The sequence below is a fragment of the Aedes albopictus genome, chromosome 1 (assembly GCF_035046485.1).
Source record: "Aedes albopictus strain Foshan chromosome 1, AalbF5, whole genome shotgun sequence".
In the NCBI taxonomy this organism is placed as follows: Eukaryota; Metazoa; Arthropoda; class Insecta; order Diptera; family Culicidae; genus Aedes; species Aedes albopictus.
This window is the reverse complement of record NC_085136.1, coordinates 308,548,030-308,564,419: the sequence shown is the minus strand read 5'-3', so window position 1 is coordinate 308,564,419 and position 16,390 is coordinate 308,548,030. Positions and strand designations below refer to the sequence as shown.

At 45.7% G+C, this 16,390-nt stretch overlaps 1 protein-coding gene across 1 annotated transcript in view; it reads left to right on the top strand.

Annotated features, from left to right (window-relative positions):
• LOC109621728 (uncharacterized) overlaps nt 1-14,069 on the top strand; it is a 634,920-nt gene extending 620,851 nt beyond the window's left edge. Inside the window, exons 10-13 of the mRNA XM_062847117.1 lie at nt 10,044-10,212; nt 10,281-10,428; nt 10,490-11,057; nt 11,351-14,069. Of these exons, the coding sequence (XP_062703101.1) occupies nt 10,044-10,212; nt 10,281-10,428; nt 10,490-11,057; nt 11,351-13,423 (2,958 nt within the window). The 3' untranslated portion in view covers nt 13,424-14,069. The remainder of the gene's footprint in view (nt 1-10,043; nt 10,213-10,280; nt 10,429-10,489; nt 11,058-11,350) is intronic.
• The last annotated feature ends 2,321 nt before the right edge of the window (nt 14,070-16,390 follow it).

Sequence of the window (16,390 nt, the reverse complement as noted above, 5' to 3'; positions counted from 1 at the left end):
TTCGGCCTAATGACCTTCGGCCAAATGGCCTTCGGCCTAATGACCTCCGGCCGAATGGCCTGACACCAAAAAAATAGGTATAATGTTTTCAAACTTCAACATGCAAGCAGCCATATTTGAAAATTATCAATGAAAAATATCATTTTTCTTACATAAAATGCTATTACTTCACCTAGCTATTTAAATACGTTACCAGTCAAATTTTAAGTAAAACAAATGATTTTCCTAAGATTGAACCTACCCTTTTTCATATGCTGGAAAGCTTGGGGCAAAACAATCACTTTGAAATTTCACACCCTTGGCGTAGAAGTGCGTGGAATGTGTCATTTCCAGGCTCAATGGCTTGCAGTCAAAAAAGCCCAAATTTGCATATTTTGCCCTATAAATTGAGGTATAGCTCAAAATTGTGACGTGTTAGAGCAAATCTGAGCCCGGATTCGGATTCAGCAGCCCAAAATCCTTCGGAGACACATCAGTTTACTCTTGAGACAAAAAAAAAATGTTGTGCTGTGTAGTCGGTATGTGCATCAGCACCCTTTTCGACCTGATGCAAAACGCTCTTCAGGTAGTTGAGGGTTGGTGTCGCCAATATGGCCTTTCAGTTAATCCGAGTAAAACATCTATTGTTCTTTTCACGGAAAAGCGAAACCGTAATGGTGTTCGATCTTTACGTCTGTTTGATTCTGAAATCAATGTGACTGAACAGGTGAAGTACGTTGGAGTCATTCTTGATTCCAAGCTTTCCTGGACACCTCATGTTGAGTTCAGAATCAAGAAAGCTTATATGGCCTTCGGGCAATGCCAGCGAACCTTTGGTACAACTTGGGGGTTATAACCCAAGTATATCAAATGGATTTACACAACTGTGGTTCGTCCAATATTGGCCCATGGATGTCTTGTGTGGTGGCAAAAGGGCGAAGTGAGAACGGTCCAATCAAAGTTAGGCCATCTCTAAAGGATGTGCGTAATGGCGATGTCTGGAGCGTTCTCTTCAACTCCTACAGCAGCGCTCGAAGTTCTCTCTGACGTTGCCCCACTACACATTCATCTCAAAGAAGAAGCACTTTCTTGCACATGCCGCCTATGGGTACTCGGTTTACTAGAGGACACTCCTGTGAACCACAGTTCAACACACACCAAGTTGTTTCCACTTTTGGTGAATTGGGACAAAGTTGTCCTTGCTCCAAGTGATCTTATAATTGCTTGTAATTTTCCATATAGGACATTTTCCACGAATTTCCCTTCCCGGGAAGAGTGGACATCTGGTTATCTGGAGAGAAGTATTTCAGACGGCATCGTATGTTACACTGATGGCTCCCTTCCCGAAGGTCGAGCAGGTGCTGTTGTTTATTCTCGTGAGCTAAGGCTGTATCAGTCTTACTCACTTGGTGGACACTGCACCGTTTTTCAGGCCGAAATTTTTGCTCCTATGTGCGGAGTGCAATCAGCATTTCAGCAGCACGTAATGGGCAAAGTAATATACTTCTGTTCAAATAGCCAGGCTGCTATTAAAGCACTTGCGTCGGCCAACTCCAGGTCGAAGATAGTTATCGCTTGTCGAACTCAAATCGAGGAGCTGAATTCAGCGCTGTTCACCTTGTATGAGTACCTGGCCATTCTTCATTCGCACTGGAGCATCACATGACTTCATTGGCCCTGAGCCAGCTATTCCGGTATCCAAGTGTTGGATAAAGCTTCAGATTGACACCTGGGCTGCCACTCAGCACAGACAATATTGGAATAGTTTGGAGTCATGTCGTCAAACAAAATTGTATTGTACTGAGCCTTCTCTGGGGGTGGCGAAGTATCTAACTAATCTGTCTAAGCAGAATTGCAGCATGCTGGTCAAACCATTGACTGGCCACTGCCGGCTCAGCTATCACATGGCGAATATTCAGCAAGCTGATTCATTTGCCTGTGAAAGCTGTGAATCCGATTATGGAACTTCGTACCATTTAATATGCAACTGTTCAGTTTTTGCGCAACTGCGTTTCCGAGTACTCGGAAAACACTTATTAAGTGAAACTGAATTCAGAAACCTGAATCTTCAGGACGTTCTGCTGTTCTTGACCGGCTGTGGTAAAGAGCTATAGGCTTTCTGTACGCTTTCTGCGCTGTTTGAACCTATTGAGGTACCGTAAAATGGGGTAACTTTGATAGTTTTTTATTATTTTATTATTTTTCCATGTAACAGTATTTTCTCTACTTTTATATTTTTAAAACAAGTACTGGGGTATCAGTTATCAATTGCAATTGATAGATTTAATGATTTTAATTCTTTTGGGTGACTTTGAGTTTTCCATATGAGCGAGATTCAGATTTCCATTTTGGGGTAACTTTGATAGTCCCCGGAAAAACACATAAAATCTTAAAATATAATCACATATTGAAATCTTAGGAGTATGAACATGATGAGAGTAGCCTTGTGGAATATACCAGAAAGATTTTTTTATATCAAAACATTGATTTTTTACTAAATTTTACATATAAAATGAGTTTGTGGAGTACTGAGTGAAAACACAGTCAATTTAGATATCAAAAATCATTATCTTTGTAAAAATATATTTTTAACGGTACATCAACATATTTTATACATATTTTTTAAATGTTCTATTAACAAATTTTGAACAACACAGATTTATCTACATGAAATTACAAGTGCATTGCATACTTTTAGGCGTTTATTGGTGTATGGAGATGTGTGTCCCAATTTACAAAATTGAGTCCAGTTTGCAAAAACGCACTTCGTTAAGAGATTCAAGGCCAGATTTTGAATCTACTATAATGGATCTACCGAGAATAAGAGGCCATTCATTGAAAAAATGGTTGAAACAGAGCTGTACAGCAGATTGTTTGAAGGGTTTGACAAATGACAGAAATATCATCAATTTTTATTTTTAGCCCAAAAAGTTAAATATAAACTCGATTTTAATGAAAATTTGTTTAAGATGGTCTTTCATATGTATAGTTTTGATCTACGTTTGCCTTTTCCTTAAAAGTTAAAGGAATCATAGTTATAAGGTAAACTATACCATGCCTGTCGCACTATCAAAGTTACCCGCATTATCAAAGATACCCCATTTTACGGTACGCTTATGCGTTATTACAGTGTCCTTTTCAGGACGCTATGTGAACCCATTGTGGTACGCTTATGCGTGTATGACGATCCTATTCCCTTACCCAGGCCCGGATTAAGGATTGTGGGGGCCCGGGGCCCGAGTGGATGTGGAGGCCCCTCGGAGAGATGACCAATAATGTTTTTCCTTATTTTCGAACAGTACTTGAGCAAAATGAAAAATAAAGCTAATGTTAGCAACCAAAAAAGGTTTTTGTGGGGGCCCCTAAAATGTGGGGGCCCGGGGCCCGGGCCCCCCCGGCCCCCCCTTAGATCCGGCCCTGCCCTTACCTGTCCTTTCCCCTGTCCTATCCTTTTTCCTTCCCTTCTCCGTGAGGTAAATGATGAATAGGCTCGTGTTCATGGCGATGGCACAAATTTCCCAAATGGAGGAGAACGTGCCTCTAGAGCCGACCTACTGATACCTGATAGAATCGGCCATAGGCGTCGCTCTAGCCTCCACGCAAACAAGCAGTAAACCGATTTGGGAAGCAGACTCCGACCTCCACGGAAGCGACCACCGACCAATTTTGGACTCCCTAAAGGGAGCAGCGATATGTTTGATGAAGTGCAAACAGTGACCCGTTACTCCCCAATCGGCAACTGCTGTATGACTCCCGGCATCCGGGCTCTGTTGTAGGCTTTGGCCAAGTCTAGTGATGCCAACTCGATGTGGTCTCTTCTCTCCAACGCTTCATCTCAGCAAAGTATGATTCCGTGCCGTGGCCAGGTCTGAAGGCGCTGCCTATGGTCCAGGCGCCCCTCAGTTTCTAGATGCTGCACAAGCCGAGTATTTACAAGGCGTTCCATCACCTTGGCAACACAACTTGTGAGTGTGATTGGGCGAAAATTGTTCACGGTGTGTTGACTATTGCTAATTCAAGTGCTAAATACTGTTAGCTACTTACTGCTGCACCGTCCACAGCATAAATTTTGGCGTGCCAACGCCACGTGCGACCCGCTGCTTCAAGCGTCGGCAGTGCTAAACGTGGAAAATCGACACGACCTCGCCATTCGTATAAAAACACCGAAAGTTCCCGCCGGAACAAACCAGGGAAGCAATTTATGGTTCAATAATGATTGTCATAAATTTCCAGCTGACCACCCCCACTGGACCATTTTTCTCAGTTTTTGTTTCATTCTTTCTCTCAACGTTTTTAAGCCCCCTAGATCACGCGGCTTGTTTCTTCCGATGGTGTAAATGAAGAACAATTTTGTATCGCTTTTTTGTACTGCTTTTTGTTTATTTCTGACACCCGGCATGTGACTACGTGATGTTTTATCGCTGGAACGCCTAAACACTTGCACCCGCCACAATGGCAGCAAATCACCTTCGGTTGGGGTGGAGCGCACCGTCCCGTGCCGGGCTCTAATCACATTCATAAATTTTCGGCTGACAGATAGCCGGGCCGCCATTTGTGTACGCGCGGAAGAACAATGGGGACCCCCATTGTGCAACCTGTTGCGCAGTTGGCGATAACTAAAAATTTTACGCCATCTAATGGCGACCGTCACCAGTGGGCCTCGATTTCTAGAGGGGATCAGACCCAGACGATGTGACATTTTATGTAAATGTCTACTGACAGTTGATCGATGAGATTCTTGATCGAACATTTCGATCAACTGTCACATATCGATATAATAACGTCCTCGTTCAAGACAGAAATATCTGTATAAAAAAATGTACAAGTGTAAGGGCCGATTTCTTCACGTCGGCTTAACCGGGAAGCCAGGCTTACCCATATAGTTAAACCTGGTTTAACGCTTAAGCCAGAGTGAAGAAATCGCCCCTAAGTGTCTCACTTACACTGACATGACTAGTTCTACTTTCTTCTGTAAGGTGCGCTGCTAACACAAGTGCCTGTGTTTCTCGCTTTTCGACAGTGTTACTAATCTATTTGATGAAGTGATCCTCATCGTCACACTCTATAGAAAAAAAACGATGCGAGCGTCGTTATTTCACTTTTCTTCGTTCCCGACTTGGTTCCTGCGGAGAAACTCGGAGCAAGGAAAATACCTACTAGTGACTGTGAAAGGTCCGGTTTAGAGTTATCATCATTCATTACTCATGACCAGGAAGTGCTTTCTCGCTAAAAGTGTGCACTCTGCGACCTGATTTTGCAAGCCGGAAATTAAAGAATTTCCGATGGACGATGATGCAGGCCGAAATGGGAATCGATGTGAGTGACACTCGAACTCTCGGTGTACATTATACTTAAGGTACACTTGTTAGGACCGACGTGAAAATGATCGGGTCAATCGAACCAAATTGACATTTTCTTTCCAAATTGTTTTTTAGAGAAAACATGAAAATTGAAAACATGGGTCTAACTTTAATTGCAGCATTTTATAAGTAAAAATGGCTGCCACAACTACTCTCGGTTTCTGACAGAAATCATCTAATCTAACATCTACATTATGTCGCTCTGGCCCTAGGTCGTCGCCGAGGTATAATCTTCTAATCCATGTTCTACCTTATCATCAAATTATAATTTGAATCATACAAGAATTGTTGGGAACATCACCTTTGCATGAGAGCATGAGCAGAGCATAGTTGGCCGCACATTTCGTAGTTGCTACTTTGTGATTGACCTGAGCAATCGAAAGTACACAGTGAACCAATGAATGGGGCTTGGAATTAACACATTACTCTCACTGTATACAGTGTCCATTGGAAGTTATTTAAAAAATCCCTCCCTTTTTTGCGCCTTTCTCGTACCTGAAAGGCTAAATGTTCACTCAAAAAACGAATTTTCGATAGAAGGCTCGGAGGTTCAAGTCACATATACCAATCAACTCAGTTCGACGAATTGAGATGATGTCTGTATGTGTGTATGTATGTATGTCTGTGCGCAAAATAAGTTCACTCACCTTTAAGGCACCTCCTATTGGCCGATTTTTCGGATTTTAGCTTGAATCGAACAGGAATTTTACTACATTGTTTGCTATTGAAAATGGTTCGGATCGGTCAAGGCGTTCCGGAGTTATGGCCATTTCAGTGATCGGACCAGCACCGTTAGAAATGGCCGTATATAAAACTGAACTAAGCCCCATCATGCGATACATCAAAACTGCGGCGATTTTTGTAGCCTTTAGCATGGTTGGCAAATTTTGTGCGTAAATCAACACTGAAGACCAGAAATTTCACGATGTTGGCCCACAATTTAAGATGGCAGCCTAATATTCAAGATGACGGCTGTAAATTCAAGATGGTGGCTGTTTAATAGAGTTTTTGCTCTGAAACCCAGCAATATGGGATATATTTGGTATGGCGAAGATGTCTGGACTTAAAAAATGGTGACCAGAATATCCAAGATGGCGCTCATAATTCAAGAGGCGGCTGTTTAATGGAGGTTATGGCTCCAAAATCCAAAATCATGATATATGTAGAAAATGTCCGGAGTTCAGAAATGGTGACCGGAATATCCAAAATGGCGACTGTTTAATGGAGTTTAAGGCTCTAGAACCTTTTAACATGGGTGTTAGGAACCATTCATAATTATGAATTAGAACACTCATTCTCACTAACTTTAAAGCCCACTACAGAGAAGAGTATCTAGAGATAGCCCCACAAAACTCTCTCCACTGATCACCCGACGCAAAAAAAAAAAACATTGTGTCCAGAACAGTATACATCTCCACGCTGTAAACACCGTTGTCGCTACCGCTGCAATAAAGCAACGTGTTCCATTCCCGCGTATCACGTGTTTCAAACCCTAACCTCGTCGCGTTCTAGTTACGTGGTAAAACTACATCCGAAGATCGCTACTTCGTCGCGAGTGTCTCCACAAGCCCGGAGAACCAGTTCGAGCAATGCAATGGGTACTTCGGGTATGGCGAAGAAGTCTGGAGTCCAAAATGGTAACTAGAATATCCAAGATGGCGCACAATATTTTAAGGCTCAAACATCAAAAGCCAGATAAACGATATAATTTCTGGTATCATGAAATGGATTTTTGTTAAACGTATGAAAGTGCGATATTCATTAACGTGTTACTTGAGTTTTGTCGGGGTTTCGAAGGCACGAGAAAAGCGCAATCACCTCTAGGTGGATTAATTAGGTTTTTTTTCTTTCAGAAGATCCATTAAGAGTTTATGGAAGAGTTACTCCTGAACTTTCTGTGTTTAGGAGTTGATCTGGGAGTTCTTCCGAATATTCTTTCAGGTATTCCTTCGAGAATTCCTTCGGAAGTTTCTCCGGAATTCTTTCAAGAGTTCGCCCGGGAATTCCTTCAACTGTTGCTCCGAAAACGTCATCAAGAGTTCTTTCTAGACTTTAATCAGGATATCCTCCAGGAGTTCTTCCAGGTTTTTTTTTTCCATAAGTTACTTCGAGAATGTCCCTCGGGGGTTTCACCGAAAATTAATGTACAGGAGTTCCCCAGGGACTTCTTTAATAAGATTCTATTAGAACTCCTTCATAAATTTCTACGAGAACCTCCTAGGACATACTCATTCCTCCAAGAGTTTCGCCAAAAAATCGTCGGGAATTTCATCTCAAGTTTTATCCGGACATTCCTTAAGAAGTTTTACCGGACATTCTTTTAATAGTTCCTCCAGGAATCCCTTGAGGAATTCCCTTAGAATTCATTCAGGAGTTCCTCCGGAAAGTCTATCCGGAGTTTCTCTGATTTTTTTATTCTGGAAATTGCTTTGACAGTTTTTCCGGGAGTTCCTGGAAACGCTCCACCAAGTATTGATTGAGAATTAATTCAGGAGTTCCTACAGCACTTCCTTCAGAAGTTTATTTAGTAGGGATTTTGTTAAGGGGTTTCCTCAACATTGAGTTCTTCTAGGAATCACTCAAGGAGTTCTTCCGGGAATTCCCTCAGGTGTACCCCTTCCAATTGTTTCATATCCCAGAAATATCTCCAGAAATTCTCATGGGTATTGCTTTTAGAGCACCTCCGAAAATAATTCAAGGAGTTCCTCTTGGAATTTCTTCAAGAGTTCCTTCAAAAATTCCTTCAGGAGTTTCTCTGAGACTTTCTTTAGAAATTCCTCCTGGTTTTTTTTTTTTCAGAATTAGTTCTGGGAACTCTCTCAGGAGTTCCTCGGAGAATTGCTTCAAGAATTCCTTAAGGATTTACTTCGAAAATTTCTCTCAGGAGTTCCTCTGGAAATTCGTGAAGGACTTCACAATTATTTCCTGAAAGTTCTGCAGTAGTTCTTCTTGAAATTTCTCCAGGAGCTCCTCCGGGAATTCTTCCAAGAGTTTTTTCGAAAATTACTACAGGTATTCCTTCGAAATTTTCTTCAGAAGTTTTCTGGGAATTTCTCAGGGGTTCCTCAGAGAATTCCTCCAGCAGTTCCCCCTAATATTTCTAATAGAGTTCTTCCGAAAACACCTTCAGCAGTTCCTCTGGGAATATCTTCAAAAGTTCAACCAAAACTTTCGTGAATTTGTACAGAAGTTTATCTTTAAATTCTTTCAGAAATTCACCTTTGGAACGTTTTCCATGAATTTTAACAATTCTTGAATTATTTCAGGATTTCCTTCAAGAGTTCTTCCGAATTGTGTTATGGGGAGTTATCTTTAGTGTCGCTCATTTTGATCGAGATAGTTTTACATTTGATTTCTTCATGTCATGTACATGTATCGACAGTTCTTCCGGAATACTTTTAGGAATATGAATTTTTCCTTGGATTTGCTCCACACCTCCAGAAAAAGATGGGACTGCTTTCCGTAAGAACTCCTGGATGAATACCAGAAGCAATTCATAGATGAATTTCCTCAGACATTTCTAAGGTATTCTTGCTGGAGTTTCTGAGGCAGTTTTCAGAGTAATTCCTGGAAGATATCTGAGATAATCGTCAGGATGAGAATTTAGATGACCTTCTCGAAGTATTAACAGAGAAGAATTTTCGGGACAGTTGCTGCACAAACCCTCATTGAAAGTTCTGGAAATATACTTGAACAAATTCCTAAAGCATCTATATGAAACAATTCTCTTAAAAGCTATTAAAATAAGTGCTGTAGGAATCCCTTAAAGATTTTCTAGGATCTCTTGACAATTCGCACAGAAACTCCTGAAAGATTTATTGAATGAACGGCTTGAAGAATTCTCATAGAAACTGTCGGGAACACTTCATGGAAAACTCTTGAAGCAGTTTACGAATGAATTGCTGGAAGAGATCTCAGAGGAATTACTACAATTCCAGGAAGAATAATCAATCGCTGGGAGAATACTCGGAAGAATTCCAGGAATAAATTGTGCTAGAACACCCGGGAAAATCGTAGAACCATTTATATTCCCGGAGCAACTCCAGGAAAACATTATAAGAACTTTTGGGAAATGTCGGTGAAACTTCTAGATAAATTTGGGTGGAATTCCTTCAGCCAACCCCGTTGGAAATTCACTGGAAAACCCTGGAGAAATTCCGGAAGAACTGTTATTGGAATTCTCGGTGGCCTCCCAAAACAAAACAAAAAACCTAGAGGAATTCTCAGGGCAGCTCCTAAAAGAATTCCTGGAAGAATTCCTAGAGGAATTCTCGGTGGAATTTCTGGAAGAACTCTTTGAAGAATTCCAGGAGAAACTCCTAGAGAAATTCCCGGAGAAGCTCCTAAAGGAATTCCCGGAGGCATTCTATACAAAACAGAAGAGGGTTGAAATTGCTTTTACATAACCTCAGGAGTCCCGCAATTTTCCATCCTACGACGAGGTGTTGAGGTCAAAGTTTCCGGTGGGAATAACCATCGTCACTGGAGGTCTAAGATGAATCGATCGAAGAAGTGGAATTGACTGCAGGCCTCTCAATTTCAGTTGTGGAGGCGTGGAAGATCTCCAAGCAACTGGAATTGACTCACATTTGTGGATGATGGCACAAATGTCCCAAGAAATGTCCTAAATGGAGGAGTCGGCCTTCTAATACATAAACCGTCAATACACTAACCTCTCCTCATTTTCCCCTCCTTCATCTGCAGCACGATCCGGAGCAGTGCACACCGGGTGGCGAGGACGGCAACTTCATCATGTTCGCCCGGGCCACATCCGGCGACAAGCGGAACAACAACCGCTTCAGCCCGTGTTCCCTGAAGGCGATCGAACCGGTGCTGAATGCGAAGGCTCGCAGCGCCAAGGGTTGCTTCACTGGTAAGTTGTTACGAAGTCTAGGTTAGGTTCGGAATTCTAACTCTGCTTTCTTTGTGAAATTCGCGTAGAACCACAAGCTTCCATCTGCGGAAACGGTGTCGTGGAACACGGCGAGCAGTGCGACTGCGGCTGGGAAGAGGACTGCAAGGATTCGTGCTGTTACCCAATGTCCAGGCATCCACGGTTCGACCAGAAACCCTGCACGTTAACTCCAAAGTAAGTATCCTAACTAACACTCCTACGATCTGATCCTAACCTATCCTCTTCATAATCGCAGAGCCCAGTGCAGTCCGTCGCAAGGTCCGTGCTGTACGCTGGAGTGCACCCTCAAGACCGGAGACAAGTGTCGTGATGACAACGGATGCCGTGATCCGGCGTACTGCGACGGCAGTATGCCGCTGTGCCCGCCGTCGGTCAACAAACCGAACAAGACGATCTGCAACAAGGAGTACGTGTGCTACATGGGCGAGTGCACCGGATCGATCTGCCTGGCGTACGGCCTCGAATCGTGCCAGTGTGCCGTGGGGCCGGACGATCCGGCCGCTCGGGCTTGCGAGCTGTGCTGTAAGCTTCCGGGCGAAGACAAGCCGTGTCTCAGTTCGTTCGACTGGAACGATCCACCGTTTGACGTGCCGGATATGTACGCCAAACCGGGAACACCCTGCAACGACTACAATGGTTATTGCGACGTGTCGCAGAAGTGTCGCGAGGTAGATCCCTCGGGACCGTTGGCCACCTTGAGGAAGCTTCTACTGTCGGAGGAGAGCATCGCCAGCTTCAAGAAGTGGGTCATATCCAATTGGTACGCTGTTGCCCTGATCGCGGTGATCGTCTTGGCGCTATTGGTAAGTTCTTTGTCACTGGTCGAGTTTCTTTGACAATTTAGTTATATTTTATTTCGTTTACCGCCGGTTCTTAGAAGATCCGCCATTCCGTGCGGAATTGGAAAGACATTCCGCTGGATATTGAGAGTTATCGTGAGTGTTGAAGGTTACCTTGGAACGGCTTCACAACCAAACTCCCAGTATCTTTGCTAGTAACTTGCTTACAATTCCACAGTTCGCTAGACTTCAGATTATCGTCAACCTGTATTGTTCCGTGTTTTAAAATCCTTTTCTTCTACTTCCTCCATCCGCAGATTCTGAGTGCAAAACTACTGGGCAAGAGGACGAACCTGAAGCTGAAAACGGTGACGATTATCCACAGTGCAACGACGGAGACGGTTCGCCTGCCGGAGGACAACAACGGCGTCATAGTGCACACGGCCGTCCGGACCAAGGTACCGCTGAGAAAGAAGGTTCGCGGCGAGCGGTCCAAATCGAAAACGGGTCCACTCCCGCCGGGTCAATCCGTTCCGAAGCAGCTTGTCGCGACAGCCACCGGTCCCGGAGGGGCGGTAACCACGACCGCAGCGACAGTCGCCGGAAACTCAGCCGGGGTTCTTCCATCCAGCTCCAAGGACCGGTTCCATCTGTCCAGGTCGTCAACGAGCAACCCCGCCACGGTAGTCATAAAGCAAGTCAAACGGCACGTCGGTAAAACGACCACGACCACCACGGTTGCCGGCGGCAACACCGACAGTCCGAAGAAGCTCATCAAGAAAAAGAAGAAACGGTCGAATGCTACTCCCGGCAATCCTTCGGACGAATCTCCCGTCAAAGAGCCCGTCACCAAACAGAAGAAGAAAAAGACCAAATCCAAACACAAAGAAGTGATCGACTACTCGTCTAGAAGTGACGCCCACGCTCATTCGAATACCTTTGGGAAGGTACATCGATGGCTTCTGGAGTCGCCGATTGTAACGAACGCCACGAACCAATTCGAGCACGCGTCTAAAGTAACGAACATCATCAACAAAAGCCAATCTACTCCGGAGCATTTAACAGCGGCCACTGCTAACGCAATATCCCAACAGCAGCCCCGGTCGCCCAAGAAGACCCGGGTGAAGACCAAATCCGTTGGTAATATCAACGAAAAGGTGCGGCTGCAGGTCGTCTACAAGCCGCCCTTCAAGTTCAGTCTCAAGCTATCCAAGAACGACCCTTCCGTCAAAACGCACGTCGTGGCTGGCCCCGTCGGTAAGCGGAAGGGTCGGATGGTAGACCGGAAACGCGTTGCGGCGGCCATCCAGTCTGAAGTGCCACGTGGCCGAGCGGCCATCTTGGTGCGACCAGCAGACGAGTCCATCCCAATTATTAGCCCTCTGTCGGAACCCAACTATGAAACCCTCAACCCGCGCAATCTACCCGAAGCTCCGCCTTCGCCATCGTCCGAGACGCACGTCTACGAGAACGTGACGTTCCAAGGTGGCCCCGGTGGAGCAACCGAACTGCCAAACTCAGTGCCTCCCCCCATCAATACAGCCACCTTCCGCATCAACCGTAGTGCTAGTGGTAGCAACATAATGAACCCCGTCGGATCCCACTTCCGGAACCCATCGATCACCTCGGTGAGCCAGATCCGGCCCACCTCGTCTGGTCTGCGTGGCAGTTCCTCGAATCTGGCCGCCGCCGGAAGTAGTCATAGCAATAGTAACAGCCGAGAGCGGGACAAGCACCGGCGTTCCTACGGAGGAGCGCTCGGCGGCGAAAGCACCGAAAGTCTCATCCGGTCCAGTACAACGAATCTGGCCAAGGCCAGCAGCAAGCGGAACAGCTTCGCCGAGAAGCGCCGCTCCAGCTCAATCAGCCTGCACCAGCGCCACTCCGGGTCGGCGTCCAATCTGCACTCGATGAAGCGCCATTCCGGCTCGTCCAGCCAGTACCTCAATCAGGAAGCGCCGGAAGTGCCCCTCGGGCGGAGGCACAGCACCAGCGTTAGGCCGGCGGATGGCGGCGGTGGTAGCCATAGCAACAGTAGTAATAGTATGAAGAAGCAGAAAATCTCCCGGACGTCCAGCAGTACGAATCTGAGTGGTGGAGGTAGCGGCGGTTCGGCGGCTCAACGCCGCAGCAGTATAGGTAGCAGGCAACCGTCCGGCCATCCGCAGCATCTGTCCCGGCAGACTTCGCTGAATGTCAAAGTGCACCGGAAACCGAGTGCATCGGATCGCAGGCCGCACACGTCATCCTGCGACGATCGAGGTCCAGGCGGGGCCGGATTCGAGTGGCCGAAGAGGACGCGAGCGGCTGCCGCCGCTGAAGACGATCCACTGCCGTCGGATTTGGAGGTTATGGTGTCGGACGCGGAAAACCTCGTGGGCGATAGATAACCCGAAGGTTTGCAACGTGCCGGACGCCTCGGAATCTCCGCAATAGTTAGTCCGATTTAGAATCTGTTCGTGTTCATATCGATTTTAATGAGAAGACAGGTATGAAGGGAAGGGAATGGAAGTCGAGTTAGAGGAACAAGAAAGTGATTTTAACCAAAAGGTTCTGAGGCGGGTTGCGGGTTCATGATCCTGCCGGACTTCAGTTTGATTTAATTTTCTTTATCAAGTGCCAATGTGTGTTAGAAGAAAGGGGTTGAAGAATACGGGCTAGGAATATCATGATCATGGTTTTTATTATTATTAGTTCTAATAAAGAAAGATTTTTGACGGGAAGTGATCAAAGCGGAAACAAGACTAGTCCCGAATGGCAGCATATCAGTAGGCAATGGTGAAGAATTCCGGAAAATTCTTAGGGCCGTTGGTAGATTAGTCAATTCTCTAAGTTCAATGGTTGATTCTGTGGTTCGAAACTTGTTAATTGGAACTAACGAAACCAAAGTTCAGATGAAAAACTTCCCCCAGGGCAGTAACATTCCGACGCTTTAGCGATCCAAAGCAGAATATTTTACCATTGAAATGGAAGAACGTAAAAAGCTCGACAACTTTATAAGACTGACGTACCTCCATGACAGCCAATCCATCAGGATCCCATGCTGCGACTCCGCGCCTTATGCGGCCGGTCCTTTTCGATACATACTGTGGAACACGCTCCTGGGCCCATAACCTTTTGAAACTACTAAATGGAGCAGGGAAGAATCCTCTCAGGATTCTGTGGAGAATCCTCTCAGGATTCTGTGGAGAATCCTTCTAGAATTCTGTGGAAAATCCTTCCAGGATTCTGTGGAGAATCCTTCCAGGATTCTGTGGAGAATCCTTCCAGGATTCTGTGGAGAATCCTTCCAGGATTCTGTGGAGAATCCTTCCAGGATTCTGTGGAGAATCCTTCCAGGATTCTGTGGAGAATCCTTCCAGGATTCTGTGGAGAATCCTTCCAGGATTCTGTGGAGAATCCTTCCAGGATTCTGTGGAGAATCCCTCCAGGATTCTGTGGAGAATCCCTCCAGGATTCTGTGGAGAATCCCTCCAGGATTCTGTGGAGAATTCCTCCAGGATTCTGTGGAGAATCCCTCCAGGATTCTGTGGAGAATCCCTCCAGGATTCTGTGGAGAATCCCTCCAGGATTCTGTGGAGAATCCCTCCAGGATTCTGTGGAGAATCCTCCCAACATTCTGTGGAGAATCCTCCCAGGATGCTGTGGAGAATCCTCCCAGGATGCTGTGGAGAATCCTCCCAGGATTCTGTGAAGAATCCTCCCAAGATTCTGTGGAGATTCATCCCAAGATTCTGAGGAGAATCCTCCCAAGATTCTGTGGAGAATCCTACCAAGATCCTGTGGAGAATCCCTCCAGGATTCTGTGGAGAATCCCTCCAGGATTCTGTGGAGAATCCCTCCAGGATTCTGTGGAGAATCCCTCCAGGATTCTGTGGAGAATCCCTCCAGGATTCTGTGGAGAATCCCTCCAGGATTCTGTGGAGAATCCCTCCAGGATTCTGTGGAGAATCCTCCCAAAATTCTGTGGAGAATCCTCCCAGGATGCTGTGGAGAATCCTCCCAGGATGCTGTGGAGAATTCTCCCAGGGTTCTGTGAAGAATCCTCCCAAGATTCTGTGGAGATTCATCCCAAGATTCTGAGGAGAATCCTCCCAAGATTCTGTGGAGAATCCTACCAAGATCCTGTGGAGAATCCCCTCAGGATTCTGTGGAGAATCCCCCAAGCATTCTGTGGAGGATCCTTCCAGGATTCTGTGGAGAATCCTACAATGATTCTATGCTGAATCCTCCAAGGATTCTGTGGAGAATCCTCCCAGGATTTTATGGAGAATTCTCCCAGGATTCGGTGGAGAATCCTCCCAGGATTCTGTGGAGAATCCTCCCAGAATTCTGTGGAGAATCCCTCCAGGAATCTGTAGAGAATCCTCCTAGGGTTCTGTGGGGAATCCTCCCAAGATTCTGTGAAGTTTTCTCCCAGGATTCTGTGAAGAATCTTCCCAGAATTCTGTGCAGAATCCTTCAAGAATTCTGTGGAGAATCCTTCCAAGATTCTGTGGAGAATCCTCCCCGAATTATGTGGAGAATCCTCACAGGATCCTGTGGAGATTCCTCCAAAGGTTTTGTGGAAAATCCTGCCACGATTCTGTGGAAAATTATTCCATAATTCTGTGGAGATCCCTCCCCAGATTCTGTGGAAAATCCTGCCAGAATTCAGTGGAGAATCCTTCTAAGATTCTGTGGAGATTCTTCCAGGATTCTGTGGAGAATCCCCCCCCAGGATTCTGTGGAGAATCCTCCCAGGATTCTGTGGAGAATCCTCCCAGGATTCTGTGGAGAATCCTCCCAGGATTCTGTGGAGAATCCTCCCAGGATTCTGTGGAGAATCCTCCCAGGATTCTGTGGAGAATCCTCCCAGAATTCTGTGGAGAATCCTCCCAGGATTCTGTGGAGAATCCTCCCAGGATTCTGTGGAGAATCCTCCCAGGATTCTGTGGAGAATCCTCCCAGGGTTCTGTGGAGAATCCTCCCAGGATTCTGTGGAGAATCCCCCATAATTCTGTGGAGAATCTTCCCAGAGATCTGTAGAGAATATTCCCAGGATTCTGTGGAGAATCCTTCCAGTATTCTGTGGAGAATCCTTCCAGTATTCTGTGGAGAATCCTTCCAGGATTCTGTGGAGAATCCTCCCAGGATTCTGTGGAGAATCCTCCCAGGATTCTGTGGAGAATCCTCCCAGGATTCTGTGGAGAATCCTCCCAGGATTCTGTGGAGAATCCTCCCAGGATTCTGTGGAGAATCCTCCCAGGATTCTGTGGAGAATCCTCCCAGGATTCTGAGGAGAATCCTCCCAGGATTCTGTGGAGAATCCTCCCAGGATTCTGTGGAGAATCCTCCCAGGATTCTGTGGAGAATCC